This window comes from Diceros bicornis, chromosome 5 (assembly GCF_020826845.1).
Source record: "Diceros bicornis minor isolate mBicDic1 chromosome 5, mDicBic1.mat.cur, whole genome shotgun sequence".
NCBI classification, from domain to species: domain Eukaryota; kingdom Metazoa; phylum Chordata; class Mammalia; order Perissodactyla; family Rhinocerotidae; genus Diceros; species Diceros bicornis.
In genome coordinates, this window is record NC_080744.1 from 54,255,590 (window position 1) to 54,271,841 (window position 16,252).

General features: G+C 40.4%; 1 protein-coding gene across 1 annotated transcript in view; it reads right to left on the reverse strand.

The window, feature by feature from the left end:
- The window catches only part of MYO1E (myosin IE), a 190,200-nt gene that overhangs the window by 83,755 nt on the left and 90,193 nt on the right, over positions 1–16,252 (reverse strand). The window contains exon 5 of the mRNA XM_058541711.1: positions 1,066–1,153. Coding sequence (XP_058397694.1) covers positions 1,066–1,153 — 88 coding nt within the window. The remainder of the gene's footprint in view (positions 1–1,065; positions 1,154–16,252) is intronic.

Below are 16,252 nucleotides of genomic sequence, written 5' to 3' on the forward strand. Positions count from 1 at the left end.
ATACAGATCCAAACAAACATTGATATATGTTCTTTTTTTTTCTCAAATGGCAGCACATTATACACAATGTTCTGAACCTTGCTTCCTGCAATTAATGATGTATCTTGGAGATCATTCCCTATCAGTACATGAAGTTTCATTTTTTATGGCTGTATAATATTCTATTCTATTTTGAACCATAAATTAATTCACCAGATGCCAAGTGATTAACATTTAAGTTGTTTCCAGTCTTTTACATTACCAAAAAATGCCACATCAAATAACTTTATACACGTATCATTTTGCATACATTTCAGCACATCTGAAAGAAAAATTCTCTTAAGCAGAATTGATGAGTCAAAGGGTGTATGCAGGTAGATTTGATAGATTTTGCTGAAATGCCCTCCATAAAAGTATACTAGTTTATGCTCTTACCAATAAGGTATGAGAGAGACTATGTCCCTACATTTTTACCAACAGAGTGTTTAAAATATTACAAAATTTTTGTCATTCTGACAGTTAAGAAATAGTTTTCCGGTGTAGTTTTAATTTGCACTTCTCTTATTATCATGAGGGTGAGCACGTTTTCATGTTTTATGATTCATTTACATTTCCTTCTCTATGAGTTGTCTTTCATGCCCTTCGTTTATTTTCCTTTTGGATTTCTGACCTTATTATTGATTTGTAGGAGCTCATTACATATTAGGCATCTCCATTTCATAACATGTTATTTCTTTGCAGATTTCAAGTTTCTTGGTTATAGAACCAATGTCTTTTTCTGTGGAAGAAAAATTATTTTTTAAACAGCAAATGGAGGGCCAGCCCCGTGGCTTAGCGGTTAGGTGGGCACACTCCGCTGCTGGCAGCCCGGGTTCGGATCCCGGGTGCGCACCGACACGCCCGCTTCTCCGGCCATGCTGAGGCCATGTCCCACATACAGCAACTAGAAGGATGTGCAACTATGACATACAACTATCTACTGGGGCTTTGGGGGAACAAAATAAATAAAGAAAATTAAACAGCAAATGGAGCCTCTTACATTTCACATAGTACAGAGGCTCAAAACAGGCCATATCACCAACTCACCTGGACTTTGGGGCCTCCTCCAGACACTCTGGAGATGTAACTCATGATGTATTTGGCAGCCACTGTCTTTCCAGCACCACTTTCACCACTGAGGAAAGAAAGACAAAAATACCCACCCATGAAGTGGATCATAACCAGGGAGGTCCCTCCTGAAAAAAAACCAAAAAACTAAAAAAGAAAACAGACACGAAGGAATTCAGTAAAAAATGCACAACACTGGTTGAGAAAGGCAAATCATGGCAGGATCAGGTCACCTCCACGACTTGTGTGAGCAATATTAACATGGTGTGTAGACCAGGGTCTTGATAATCATCATTGTGTATAGGATAAAAAATTTAAGCATTCTAAATGCCTGATGATAGGGGACACGATTAGAACATTATGGAATATCAAAAGGTTGGAATACTATACAAAAATTACAATTGACATGAAGATTGTAAACATAGGAAAAAAGTATATGAAGTAATGTTAAGTGAAACAAATCAGATTCAAATTATACATAAAACATGGTTACAAAATGTAAAGAAAAAGGTACATAAGAAAAAAAAAAGACTAAAACTAGCACAAAATATTAGCAGAGGTTTTAGTAAAGGAAAAGATACCATAGGAGACTTCGTTCAGTTCATTATTTTCCAAACTTTTAGAAACGCATGTTACTTCTGCAATTAAAAAACAAAGTAGGCACTTAGGTTTCAAACCATGTGCCTTGAACTGATGCAAGCAACTTTATTTTAGAAGTTCTAAAATTAAATGATGAGGCAATATTAATCACATCCTGAATAACAAAGACTACCTTCCGTTTGGTGGCCTTACTCCATGGGGAAACCCTTTTGTTAACAGCATATAGTCTGTTCTTCAAAATACCCGTTCTTCCTTCAAAATCCCCTTGACTTGATGATGATCTCAATTCAAAACATGCTTAAGTCAGTCAGATTTCTCCTCTCTCTATTGGTAGCCTTCATGTTACCATGACATAATTAATTAGATTAAGGGAATTCTCATATAAAATAAAGGTGGAATTTGGTATGAAAAATTCAGGCTGCTATGAGCTCATAAGATAATATTTTTGTTGGTTATTGGTGACCAGGAATTTTGAGGTACAGAGCAAATGTTCTTCTATGAACACTCAACCTAATGAACCGTTATCAATTGCTTAGTTACTTAAGAAAAGAGGAAACATCTGCTTAAGGTACAACCAAGCCAGGTGATCCCATACCCCCAAAAGAAACCTGAAATAAAGTTTGAAATAATTTGATATTTCAAAACAAAACCAAAAAAAAGGATTAAAGTAGTCATCATAGCAAAACTCAGAACTTTGTTGAATTTCCTTGAACTAACATATTATATGCTTAGTTGGAGAGATTATGGGGAAGAATGAGGGAACCATACTCTTTGAGGACCTCTAAAGGTCTGAATCCACCCATGCAACTCATTCACCATCCTAGTACTCGGCTCCCGGCTTATGGGTCACGTGAATAGGGAAACCAAACTGAAATTTCATAAGAAAGATACGGTGGCAAGTAGAAAACCAACGAGTCTGGGATGAAGTATCACACCTTTACAGAGGACACGCTTACTCGCAGGCACAAGTAGGTACAGTAAATATTTCAGCTCCATAAGGAAATTATCTGTTTAAATGGTCCATATAATCAGATGACTTATATGCTAGATTCAGGGTCAAAACATGCACTCTTGCTCATTTGAAGCACAGGTTTTGTTAACAATGAAATTCCATTTTATAATGTTATAAATAATGTGAACATTCAAGAATATTGAAAGTCCAAGAGTACAACGGTACAACCACCAATATAATATTACACAGACATTTAAAATAAGTAGAAAACTATGTCGCAACATAAAGACAATGCAACTAAGGTTAAGCAGCAACATAAGCAGAAGACAATGTATCTACAACGTTATTACAACTACGGAAAAATAATGTATGGACAACCACCAAAGTGGAACAAGGAAAAAGAAATATTTCTGACTTGTTGACGGGCTGGCAATTGGATGATTCTTGTTTTCTTTTGATGTGATTTCTCTTAATGCTTACATTTTTGAGACAGGCAATTACTTATAGATTTCAGCTTTTTAAAAGAGCATTTCCAGAAAAGGTGGGATCACACATCACAACGATAATCAACACCGATTAATTTCTTTAGATTATTATTTGACTTCCTTTATCACGATGAGTAAACATATTTTCATATTTAGAATTCCTTAAAGCAAGCTGTGTGTGTGTAAAAAAGAGAGAGAAGAAAGGAAAAAACAACAAATCCTATTTGAATTATGAAATAAAAGTATAGCAATTCCCCCACTGTGTCTTTGGTTAATAGTGTGATCAGACATGAAATACTTTGTCTCTTTTGTTGGAAGAAAAAGAAAAGAATAATAATGGAAAGTAACTCATCTCACATATTAAAATAAGTATGCCAGGTCTAATAATAGGATATCTATATTCTCAGTAATTGTGATATTTTTCAGAAGATTTAAAATAATTAGATCTGGCTGAATATTGATCAGAATTTTCCTTTCTTGGTTTCAGTTTACAGACACTTAAAAGTTTTATTGATCAGAGGCCGGTAATTTGCTCAGAATATGGTACAATAATGGAATGTTACATAATTACTTGAAGTTTACAGTATATACAACCATAATTACACGGGCCCTGTTGGTCTGGGAAAATATTGTTTCTTCCCCTGAACTAAAACCTAAGTTAAAAGAATGTGAAGGTATCAGAGAGATTATATGGCACACCCAAAATTATTTGCTTTGCATCTCACAGCAGTTAGAGCAATTTGCTTTGCTTATGGTTATGGGCAGTCTTTCTTAATTTAATTGCTTTCACTTGACTTCTAAAGTGGACGAAAAAATATTCTAGACGTGTATGTGCCTTAAATTAGAAAAATGCCCCATTGGTCTCTAAATCCAGCAGCCTATCAGAATCCTCAGAGTACTTAAAAAATGCCCACGTTTGGGCCCCTCTTATGATCTGCTGAATTCCAGTCTCCAAAGACAGAGTCTAGAAATAAGAATTTCTAACAAACTTCCTAGTTTTTATGTAGCTGGCTGGGAACAAGCCAAGCAAATTGAAAACAAAGTCAAGATAGCCGTCATAGGAAATATCAATTCAAATAGGAAATAATGTAATATTTCTGTGTGCATTAGCCATAGAAATGGAAACATATGCTAAAATTTCAAAGAAATGGAAAGAATGTTGTGGAGGGAAAAAGCTATTTACAATAGTATATAATAATTGGATTCAAGGACTATAATTGTTTTTCTTAGTCTGAAGGTTATTTCTCACTTAAAAATCAGTAGTGTTTTCAATTCACTTCAACTTATTCTAGCAAATGTAAAAATATTTCAGTCATATTTTGCGGGGCGATATCCCATAGGATAAGCAGAGTCAACCATTCCTACGTTTGGAGGATTCACCAATCTACTCCTATCTCTCCCTTCCTAGTCTCAAAATATCTTTACTGGTTCTTTACACAGTAGCTGTCGTTCCTTATAACTGATCAAGTTAATGTAATTGAAATATTGCTTTCCCAACTTTATATTTGTTTGCACTTTAGAAAAAATAAAAATCTAAAACAAAATTTACACGTGCATTTGTTCACCCATTTGCATTGTCTAAGTCCCTCCACGTGCCAAGCTCGAGGCTGGAGGCTGGAATGAGATGTGCTCCTGCCCTGGAGGAGCTCCCTGCCTCCTGGGGAAGGCAACTGCACAAACGCTGTAACAACACCAAGGAGATGTGGGTACAGTTTTAGGGTCTCCTGGGGGCATCTATCCCTGATTGGAGTGTGTGTTAGGAAAAGATTCTTAAAGGAAGTCACACTATTTAAGTCTCAACAAGACAGATAAAGTTAGCCAAGTGGGGGGTACGCAGGTGTGTGCACGCACACATGCACGTGTGTATGTGCAAGTGCCCTCGGATCAGGGGGTGGGGGTGAAGCCTGAGCCACAGCTGGAGGCAAAAATCCCATGGGGTACGATTGGAAGGAACTACCAGCAGTTGACTAGGACTTGAGTGTGAAGTGGGGAGCAGGAGGGGTAAGGAGAGGGGCTGGAGGGCAATGAAAAGTTCATGACAGTGGCCTTGGGTATCAGGTTTGGGGAAGGACCAAGAGTTCTGGTCAGTGTCAGGTTAGGGCCAGCTCCGTGGCTTAGCAGTTAAGTGTGCGCGCTCCTCTACTCGCGGCCCCAGTTCGGATCCCGGGCGCGCACCGACGTGCCGCTTCTCCGGCCATGCTGAGGCCGCGTCCCACATACAGCAACTAGAAGGATGTGCAACTACGACATACAACTATCTCCTGGGGTTTTGGGGGGAAAAAATAAATAAATAAAATCTTAAAAAAAAAAGAAACTCAACATGGGCTCATCCTCTGTATATACTTTAATGTGAGGTAAACCCTGCAGTGTGCCACCTACAGTCACTTGGTGTCCCCAGTGGTGCCCAGGCCACATTGGGAAGTGCCGCAGTCATCAAGGAGGAGCATTCGAGGAGCATGGAGGTTGGATTGAAAGGAGGCAGTCAGGTTAAAAGGGTGTGCGGGGTCCAGGTGAGGGAGATGAAGGCCTCCATTAGGGCAGTGCCGGTGGCAAAAGAGACAAGGGGGTAAACTTACGCCCTATTAGGTGGTAAAAATGGTAGAACTTGGCAAGGGATTGGTTATGGCAGAAGAGGGGCAGGAAGGAATCAAGAGTGACTTCTTGGTTTTGGGCCTCAGAAGCTGGTGAATATCTTATCACTAAGATAAGACTTTAGGCAGTGTTGGGAAATCATGTAGTGGCAGGAGCCCAGAGACTAAGGACGCAGAGCAGCAAAGGGCATTTGAGGGGCCACCCAGAGGCCTGGGGCTAGGGGGCCTGGTGGGCCAGGACTTAGAGCCATGAGGGGTGAGAGGAGCACTGAGGTCATGGATGGAGGAGATGGCTGGTCACTGGGAGATTGATTAGATTGAGCACATAAATAAACAGATGAGTAATACATAAATATATAGAAAATAATGTGGAAACAAGACTCTCATTGTCAGGGAAAAGTATTAACAAATTTGCAAAGAAGCAAGAAAGAACCCTGAGGGGTTGGATTGGAATTAAAGGTATCAATCCAAACGGTTGGAATTAAAGGTATCAGTATGCACACACACAGATATAGAAATACTTATAAATAAATGTGTGTGTGTGCATGGTGTGCATGGTACATATATATGTACATATACATTTCCTAACATTGTCCACTGACAGGGTCTAAAAGCAATGACACACCAGTATCAATAAACACTAAGAACCAGATCTAGGTCTCTAAATACCCTTCTCCAATAAAAGGAACCAGGGCTCCTTGGAGAAATGGTCACTCCAGGGCTGGGCCAGGGAAAATACAAGCTGAGCCTGGAACATGTAGCAGTGCCATAAAGTAAAGAAATGTACAGCGACTGATGTGGACATATGAAACACACAGGAGCCAGTTCGAAAGGGTTCCCACTGGCCAAATCAAGATAATGATAATAATGGATTATGATCCATTGAATAAAACAAGAAGCCATAAGTCCATACTGCCATAAAAATCAATCAATCAATCAATAAAGAGAGGAGAAGGGAAAAATCTTCCTTATAGTAGAGTGCCAACTAATAAATGTAGAAGGAATGACAGAAATAGACTGTCACCATTTGGCAACTGTCACATAGGTGATTGATTCGGGCAGGAGTCCTCAATGGTGGGTGGAGGTTTGATAAGGAGCAGGATGTTGCCATAATCTCAGAATACGTCCCCACAAAATGCTAACACATCATACAGAAAATGTGGTGAATTTAGAAACACAGCCAACACCTACAGGACAGACCAGGTGATGGGAAGAGCATGGCATTGTTTCTATGGCATTCCTGCCCACAATGAATGACCTAAGTCTGGTCATGAGGAATCATCAGACAAACCCATGCTGAGGTCAGCCTACAAAATTGAATGCTTAAACTCGTTAAAACTGTAAAGGGCAGAAAACACAGCAAAAGTCTGAGGAACTGTTCCAAAATGAAGGAGTCTGAAGAGACATGTATTTCTGGATAGGATCCTGGAGCAAAATGGAAAGAGATATTTTGGGCTGAACTGGTAAAATGTAAATGGGGCTTGTGGGTTAGATGGTAGTGGTGTACCAATATCAATGTCTTTATTCAGAGTATTGTAACTGATTATTTAGGAGAGCATCTTGTTTTTAGGAAATACCCACTGGAGGGTTTAGGGCTGATGAGTTATTGCACCTGTAGCTTGACCTTAAAAGGTTCAGAAAAAGACAAATATCATTGGTAAAATCAATAGTTGTGTGAGTGTGTGTGTGTGTGTGTGTGTGTGGACGTGGAAGGGGAAAAGAGGTGGGAGGGAGGAAAGGAGGGAGAGAGTATAAACGTGGTAAAATGCTACCAGTTGAAGAAAGTAAGTGAAGGAGATATATGAGTTCTTTGAACTATTCTGGCAATTTTTCTGTACATTTTGAATTACTTCAAAATAAATTGTTTAAAAGAGAGCTTATAGGAAAAGTCTCAAATCTGAGGACAGGGAAGGAAGAAGTAGATGGAATATTTGTTCACTTGTGTACATGTGAAACACACACACACATATAAATATACCCAACCCCTTTAAATTTTGTTGATTGGTGGCTGATAGAGACGGTCAGCAGACAGTTGAAAATGTGAGCGTGAAGCACAGGGAAAGGTTCAGGATGAAGATACAGTGATGCGAGTGATCAACTTGTAAAAGAGAGTTGAAACAGTGAGAGTGAGTGAGATTACCAAGGAAAAGTGTGATTGAGCACAGGCTGAGCCGGGACCTTGGGGACTATGGTGGCCACTGTGTGTTTCCACTCACGCTCTATTTCCAACCTCCTCTTTCCTGACAATATCCTGATTTGGTTCAGGTATCTGTCCTGGCACATGAGGCACAGGGAAGCTGGTCGCACCCTCAGCTAAGCCCATCTGCACCTGATCCCCACAGCAACTGTCAAGTGTCCATATTAACAAAGTTGCCCAATTAGACTGAAGGGAAGGACTAATGAGAGAAGTTTCTCCTCTGGATGTAAGGAAGTACATCTCTCTGATTGCCACTGGTAGCCACCTGGAACTGCCTAGGGGAACGAATCTCAGGATGTCTGGACTGTGAAACAGAGGGGAAGAAAGACCTGAGTCCTTGATGGCATCACTGGACCACTGAGTCAACCCACCCTGGGGTCTGCACATCCTCTGCATGTTTTGTTACATGAGATAATGTTTCCTTAAGTTCTAAGCCAGTTTGAATTAGATTTTCTGTTGCTGGCAGCCCAAAGGATGTTAAATGAAATGAGGGCCACTGAATTTCAGGGCATGCTGCAGACGCTCCCCATGGAGAACAAGATGGAAAGGTTAGAGGCATGAGGAGAAGCAGGAGGATGGGTGTTGTATCACGGAGCCGAGGGAGCTGGGGGTCAACTGTGTCAACATGGCAGGGAGATTGATAAGACAACGAAGTTCTGAAAATTCCCACCAGGACCTATCCTCATAGACCCTACTTTTTTGATGTAGAGACATATTAGTATTGAACTTGATGCTTATTTCAAAAGATATAACCCAAGGATAAAAAATACAGGGATAGTTTTAAAAATATATATATTTTTCTAATTCTAGAGTTATAAAAGATGAACATATTAGTGACTGAAAAATGAGTCACCAGAAGATGAGAAATAACAATTCCAAAGGAGATTTGAAAGGAGCAAACTAAAATACGGTGGATGTAATAATCGCAACGTGTGTCCGTTGAGTGGTTAATGCCCGTCAGGGACTGTTCATTTGCTCTGAATAACAGCCCTGTGAGGTAGCTACTATTCTTATCCCCTTTCTTTGATGAGAAACACTAAATAACTTGCTCAGGGTCACAAAGCTAGTGAGTGGCGTTGCTAGGAAAGGACTCGAGACAGTCTGGCTTGAGCCCGAGCTATACTGCTTCAGATGAGGGTATATATTTAAAATCTTCACATGGGTTAGATAGTCAGTTAAAATCAACAGTGTTTCCCAAAGTAACTCCATGAATAGCACCGTTCATAGTATAATCAAACTTTTAACTACTCCCGAGTCTTTACTGATAGACACCCCTCTAAGTAAGGCTTCTGCCAAAAACATTTATTATCTTCCACACAGCTGGAACTAACAAATAATAGCCTGCATCACTCTGATCACAAGACAAGATGTGACTGAGAATGAGAAACACATCAAAGAAGGTTCTGCACAGCCTTCTCCAAAGACCAATTCACACACTCTCTTCCTGGCAGCCATACTGGATCTGGGAAAGAAATAAGTCTGAGGCGAAGCATCTCTGCTGCCCATCTGAGGGTTCCAGGGCTGAAGAGAAAAGGGTAATCTGTCAGCTCCTATAAGACACTGAAACATAAGTCCTCAAGTCCATGCAATGGCTAAATGTATAAAATACAAAATCAAACAGGCATGCCAAATGACTGAGTAAATGATAAAAATTCAGTCTTTAACGTAATGAGGAAAGTGTGAACAAGACAAAGAGCTGTTATTTCTCCCCAATCAATTAGTAACGTCAAGCAGACAAAATTTTCACCTACAGTCTGCCAAGAAAATGGCCCCATGGCAATGCTCATCTTGGCCCAGCTGGATGCAACAGAAGAACGCAATGTTTAGTCTGAAGACCAAGTTTGAGTCCCAGCTCAGCTACTGATTAGCTCTGAAATCCCTTTTAATGTTACTAGCAGATATTTTACATCACTCCTTAACAGTTTAGAAAAATGTTATGTATATTTCCTTATCCAGCTTTCCTTATATTCCTTTAAGATATTAATCCCTATTTTGCAAATGAAGTGACTGAGGCCTGCAGAGGTCACACATTTTAGACAGAACAGAATAAAGAGTCCACCCTGAGACTCAACCCCACTGGTGTAGAACTTTCCACTATACCACATGACTGTGGGTGGTAACGGATTACTAACCAGATAACCTGACACCTACTGGCTTCCAGCAGCAGAGAAAAGTGGAAAGAGGGTAAGAGGGGAGCCCTGGCTTGGAGCACGGTTTTGCCACATTTCAAATATGAGATGTTTAACACGTTTCATTACCTCTCTGAGACTCAGCTTCTTGATCTGCACAAAGGGAGGTGGCAATAGTTTTCCATTTTGCCAGGTTGTAAATGATATAAGTAAAAGATGCTGAGACACAAAGCAAGCACCTACTCAAAAAAGGGTTACTGTTATGATTATGGATAATATATTAATTAGCTAAGGAGTCAGCCTTCCTGAATAACATTCTTTGATGATAAAGAAATTTCAACAACCACATAGGCCGGAAGATAAGATCTTCAGGAAGCTTGGGAGAAAAGGGTAGATTCGAGCCCCTGCTCTTCAAACCCATAGCCAGAGAGCAGTCCACATGCAGACCCCATAGTCACGGTATGAGCTGACAGGGCCTCCCAAAGTCAGGCCAGAGGGACAGGAGCCTCCAAGGCCAATGCTGGGATAAACAAGAAATTGGGTGGACCAATAGAAACAGAAAAGAGTTCCAATGCTAATAACAAAAGGTTCCTGAAATACATCAAAGACAAGAAGACAGCTTGAGAATCTGAGAGACACTTGACGGGGCTGAAGCAGAGACGAGACACAAGCCAAATAGTGGAGGTGAACTGATTTTTTAAAACGTTTCACCTTTAATCTTTACTACTACAAATATTAGGGATTCCAAATCCCAAATGTCTTTTGAAGCAGATGGTCAGAAATTCAAGATCCAATAGTGACAACTCTCTCCTTTTCCTCGACCAAAATTCTCACATTCAATGGGTCACCAAATCCTTTTGAAGTACTTTCAAAATATCTCCTACATCTTTATTTATCCTTTTAAAAACATTTATTCAGCATGTATTCCGGATACAACCTACAAGACTTTGCAAACTGGTGTTGGACACATTAAGGACAGAATGCCCGACTCTCCAGAAAACAACTGCTTCAGAATATTTCAAGCAAAAAAATTAGAAACTGCGCCAAACGCGATGCTTTCAAATTGACATCACATTTTTTAAATAGGCTAGAAGAGCTAGAGCTGATGCAGGCCCAAAGTGATAGGAATTCGCTTTTGATGGCAGCAATAAAACTGCCACATAAACGTTCTGCAAGGCCCCGTAAGTCTCCATGGAGGTCAGTTGGCAAGGATTTCAGAAATGCCTCTGGCCACACTGCCAAGATCTTATCTGGTGACACAGACATCATAGAGAATACAAGAAAAACTTGCTAGTTCTCCTTTCCCTTTTTCCATACCATGATTATTTTATTAAGCAGATTTGCATAGATATCTCTGATAGATCCAAAGATATCACATATAATTCTAAAACACAAATCCAAATTCTGGATTTTGGAGCACAGAAGATTAATGAGCTAAGCAGATATGAGTTGCTCATTTACTGGGCTCACAGGTGTCTACCTGCATCTTCAGGTGCTCATCATTGTCAAGGATATTAATGGAGCTATAGCTGTTACATTTTTCTGTTGGCACCGCCTGGAGTCCACATTCACTTCCTATTCCTTTATTCCTTCACATGCTTATTGAATGTCACACATCAGTGTCCTCATTGCCTTTCCAACTCGGTCAGGCACTCATAACCTCACTAGATATCTGTAGTCTCTCAAAATCCAATCTTTTTTCTACCAATAGACTATTTTGTGAACCAGCCTTTTGTGGTATCACATCCCTGCTCAAAGACCTGTAAGACATCACCAAGGCCTACAGGTTTATCTGCAGACCACCCAGTCTGTCATTCAAGAAGGTTCATGCCACCCAGTCAACCTTTTCTCCCCACATCACCAATCCTGCACTACTGCACAAATGCTATGTGGCTATAATATAGAAACACAAGTGGAAGACCCAGTTCTGGCCCTCAAGTAATTTACAAGGACCGTTTGTCAATGGGAGTCTTCTTTAACAACCACACTGATATCCTCCTCATTTTCTCCCCATCACATTGTGGGTCCCAGAGACTATCAAGCCGTTTCCGTTTTCTTCATCACACACATCCTATAGGGAAGACTCAAATCAAGTCCCAACATCTCTGTGACACCTTTACTGTTTCAGTCCAAATTGATCTCCCCATTTTCTAAATGCAAATAGCACTTACAGCTTATTTTAAGTATTTCAACTTCAAAATTATCATTAAACATTTATTGTGTATACCAGAGAAACCAAGAAGCCTAACACCAGTTTCTAGTCATCAAGGATTGAAAAACTACTTAAAATGAGAACATGCTAATTAAAAAATAATAATATTAAGTAGGTGGTGAAAAGGAAGGGTATATGAGGTGCTACTGTAATTCAGAGGATGGAGAGATCACTGGGTTGAGGTAGATGAGAAAGGGTTGGGCAGGAGGGAATAATTCTAGACAGGGAGAGCAACTTGGGCAAGGACTTGGAGAGAGAAATGAACATGACTCGTTCCAAGGAAAAGAGTAGAGCAATTTGGTTAGAGTAGCAGAAAATAGAGTTGGAGATGTCCCAAGCTAGGGATTTTGGACTCTACTGGGCAATGGAGAGCCACTGAGATATTTTAGCAGAAGTGGGACATTGGCTAAATGATATAATAGTTAAGGAGCATTCATCTGGCAACTATGTTTGGAAGAGAGAGTTGGTGGTGGAATAAGTTTTGGGGTAAAATAGAAAGAACCATTATGAACTTGTTAAATTTGAAATGTTGGTATGTCACATAAATGTAGTTATCACACTGATAATTTGTGCTTAACGCAGAAGTTGGTAAACTTTTCCTGTAAAGGCCCTGATATGGTCTCTGTCACTACAATTCAACTGTGCAGTTGTAGCACAGAAGCAGCCAAAGTTTCCATATGGAAACTAATGAGTGTAGCTTTGTTCCAATGAAATTGTATTTACAAAAACAGGCATGGGGCCGTAGTTTGTGAACCCCAAGGTTAGGAGAAAGGCCTACACTGGAGACACAGGCTCTCTCAATTCTCACAATTAGAATTCTTTCTGATGTCTTCATATAATACGATAGTGTAATGCCCATTTGATAAAGAATGATTCCAACTTTTAGTTGAGAAGAACTCAAATAATTTAAATGTATCTCCTTATAAATTTATCAAAAAAAATATCCATTTAAACTTTTCGAGATAGCTTCTTAAACAGATATTAACCATGTACACCATGAGAGACTTTAGAAATCCTGAAATGATAAACAAAATTAATATTTATTAAGTTTACTTAATGTTTATTAGAATTCTATTATTTCATATAGGTCAACTTTCTAATACACTCACATTTTACTTTCATGTGCCAAATATGCATAATTTTACATAGCATACTAGGGTCCCTTTGACAAATGCACACATTTAAAACTACATGGCTTGCAAGGAACATACTTTGGGGTGAAAAGCAGGGATACCAGTAAAGCTGATCTGCTGGCTTCCTCAGTTGATGAAGCCTTCTTTAATGGAATGTACCAATTATGGATGGGATCAATACCCATCGATAATTCCCTCACACATGTCCAGGGACAACAAGTCAATCAAGATAAAGAAATGGCCCAGGTACGGCCATCTAGTATATAAATTCGTCTTCACTTCTCGGTAAGAAATTGAGATTAACATATTAATTCGGTCGTGTTCTTTCATTAAATCCACCTATGTGTCAACTGCCTGTCCTCCAGTTGATGACAAGCACACCCATCAGCTTCCTGGGTTGCAGAGAGCATCATGACCAACAACATACAACGGATTAGGTTAAGAAAAGCATCCTTTTAGTGGGGAGACTTTTATCCTAGGGGTTCAAGTCCACGATACTACCCTTGTTGAATGTTCTGACCTCATCTTATAGTATATGGTAGCTATTGACACATCCACTGAAATGTGGGACACTGAGACACAGAGAGCTATCACTTACCAGTAGGGTATAGATTAAGTGTATGAGGTTTGATGTCAGACAGGGCTAAGTTCAAATAGAGGCTCGGCCGTTTACTAGTTTGAGGATCTTATAATTCTCTTAAGCCTCATTTTCTGGATGAAACCTCAAGAAACAATAATGTCGACTCCCAGAGTGGTTGTGAGGATGAAAAGAGATAACCTATATGGAAAGCACCCAGCAGAGGGCAGCCACTCAGGAAGCATATCTTGCCTGGACTTAATGGTGCTAAAGAGAGGAGGTGACTGGGAATCAGGATTTCAGAAGGCTTAGCATTGGTTTTCAACTGGAATAAATTGGGGAATGTGAAAAAAGATATTGCTGCTCTGGGCCCATGATAAATCAGTTGAAACAGAATCTCTAGATGTGTAGCCTAGATATCTTTACAGCCACCGAGCTAATAAGGCAACTCAGGAATTGGAAATATTTATCCCTGGAAAATTAAACTAGTGAACACAAGGTATGGTGGATGAAATTAGCATCCATAGCAGCCACTATCCCTGACCTGTCTGCCAGTGGGCTGTTGGGAAAGACTTGGGAAACATCCAAAGCAAATCCTGGGGGTTTATTTCTGACTAGAACTTAATTAACCTAATGGATGGCATGGGCTAGCAGGAGAAAGTGTAGGGTAATAAAAGGGGGTTGACCTACATGGAGCCTGGACAGGAAGATAAACAGCAGGAAAGATGGGGTTTTCCCCAAGTGAACAGACCACCGAGGAGTAGAGCAACACCCTTAGTTCACTGTCCCCGGCTAGAAGTGGAGGTCACGATCTGATGACATTCGCCAATATAATCATCCCTTTGCTCCAAATTCAACCCTCTCATGGTAACCTGGCTCCCCTGGTGAACTGTGTTCCAGGGAAATAATCAACTGCACAGTCCACAAGCAGAATTCTCCTTATAAATCATGACTGGGGTCTAACTCACACTCATTTCTGAGTTTGGCCAGAATCAGTCTACCTGAGGCTGCTCAACTTCAGCTACTTTGACAAAGCAAGTCCAGATGTTTGCAAAACTCAGGACCAAGGCTTTGATGGAGGCCTCTTGAGAAAGCAGCCTGTCTTCTTCCTTGATTTCCTTCTTTTTAAATTCAGTTTGTTACACTGATTTCTAGTCCAGAAATAGTCAGTGGCCAGTCCACCTTGTCACCGTATCTACCTCTTGAGAAAACATGAGTAAGATTGGGAAGAAACTGATAATACCGCCTCTCTGTGCTGCATTATCCCCTCTAAAGAGTGTGCACTTCATCATGTAGACAAGGTCACACCAGGGAAATCGGGAGGTGGAGGTCTAAAAGAACACCAGAGAGATTAGGTCATCATCAATTTTTTATTTCCCAATTAAATGATACTAAAAATTCCTAGTCTTTCCAGCTATGGCAGAAGCCCTTAGCACAAGAAGCAGGCTTCCCTTCCAGCCCCTGGGAAAATGGGTGTTGTTTGTTTTCTGTTTACAAATGTACTCAGGCAGGCAGCATTCTATTCGGGCCCTGGATAATCAAGCACCCAGCTCTCCCAGTGTCAGTGGCTGCAAACTTGGGCCTCTCTACCCAGAACAGCATTTCTCTGCCTTCTCTTCCCTCTAGTATTATTTGCAAGAAAGAGCTCCAAAACCAGGAGAGACCTTGGAGGTCATCTGATCAATCAGTTTACTCACAAATGAAGAAACTGACGCCCAGACAAGCGTTAGGATTGCTGCCCAGGATCACAGAATTGGTGAGAGTGCCAGGGACAGCAAATCTACTTTCTCAAAGCAGATGAACCACAGCTCTTGGATAGTAAAGAAGTAACACAAAGAGAGGCTGGGCTCAGATACTGGGAGATAACCTGTAGGGCCCTGGAATATCCTGTCTGACAGGAGTGTCTCTGTTTGCCTGGGGGCTTTGGGAACTGGACCATGATTTATGATGGGCACTTTGGAAAGCACCATGTAAGTTCTGACCTCTGGAGGAACTGGAGACTAAAGGTCAGCCATGCAGGCAGTATGTGACTGAGCCCAAATAAAAACTCTGGACACCAAAGACTCGGGTGAACCTCCCTGGTTGGTAATACTATCGCCAACTCACACATCCTACTGGAAGTAGGTAACACCGTCCACGACTCCATGGGAGAGGACGACCAGATGCTTCACATTTGGACCCCTCTCAGACCTTGCTATGCATCTCCACTTTTTTCTGGTTTGTATCTTTTTACTATAATAAAACTGTAATCACAGAAACAGTGTTTTCATGAGTTCTGTGAGTTGTTCTA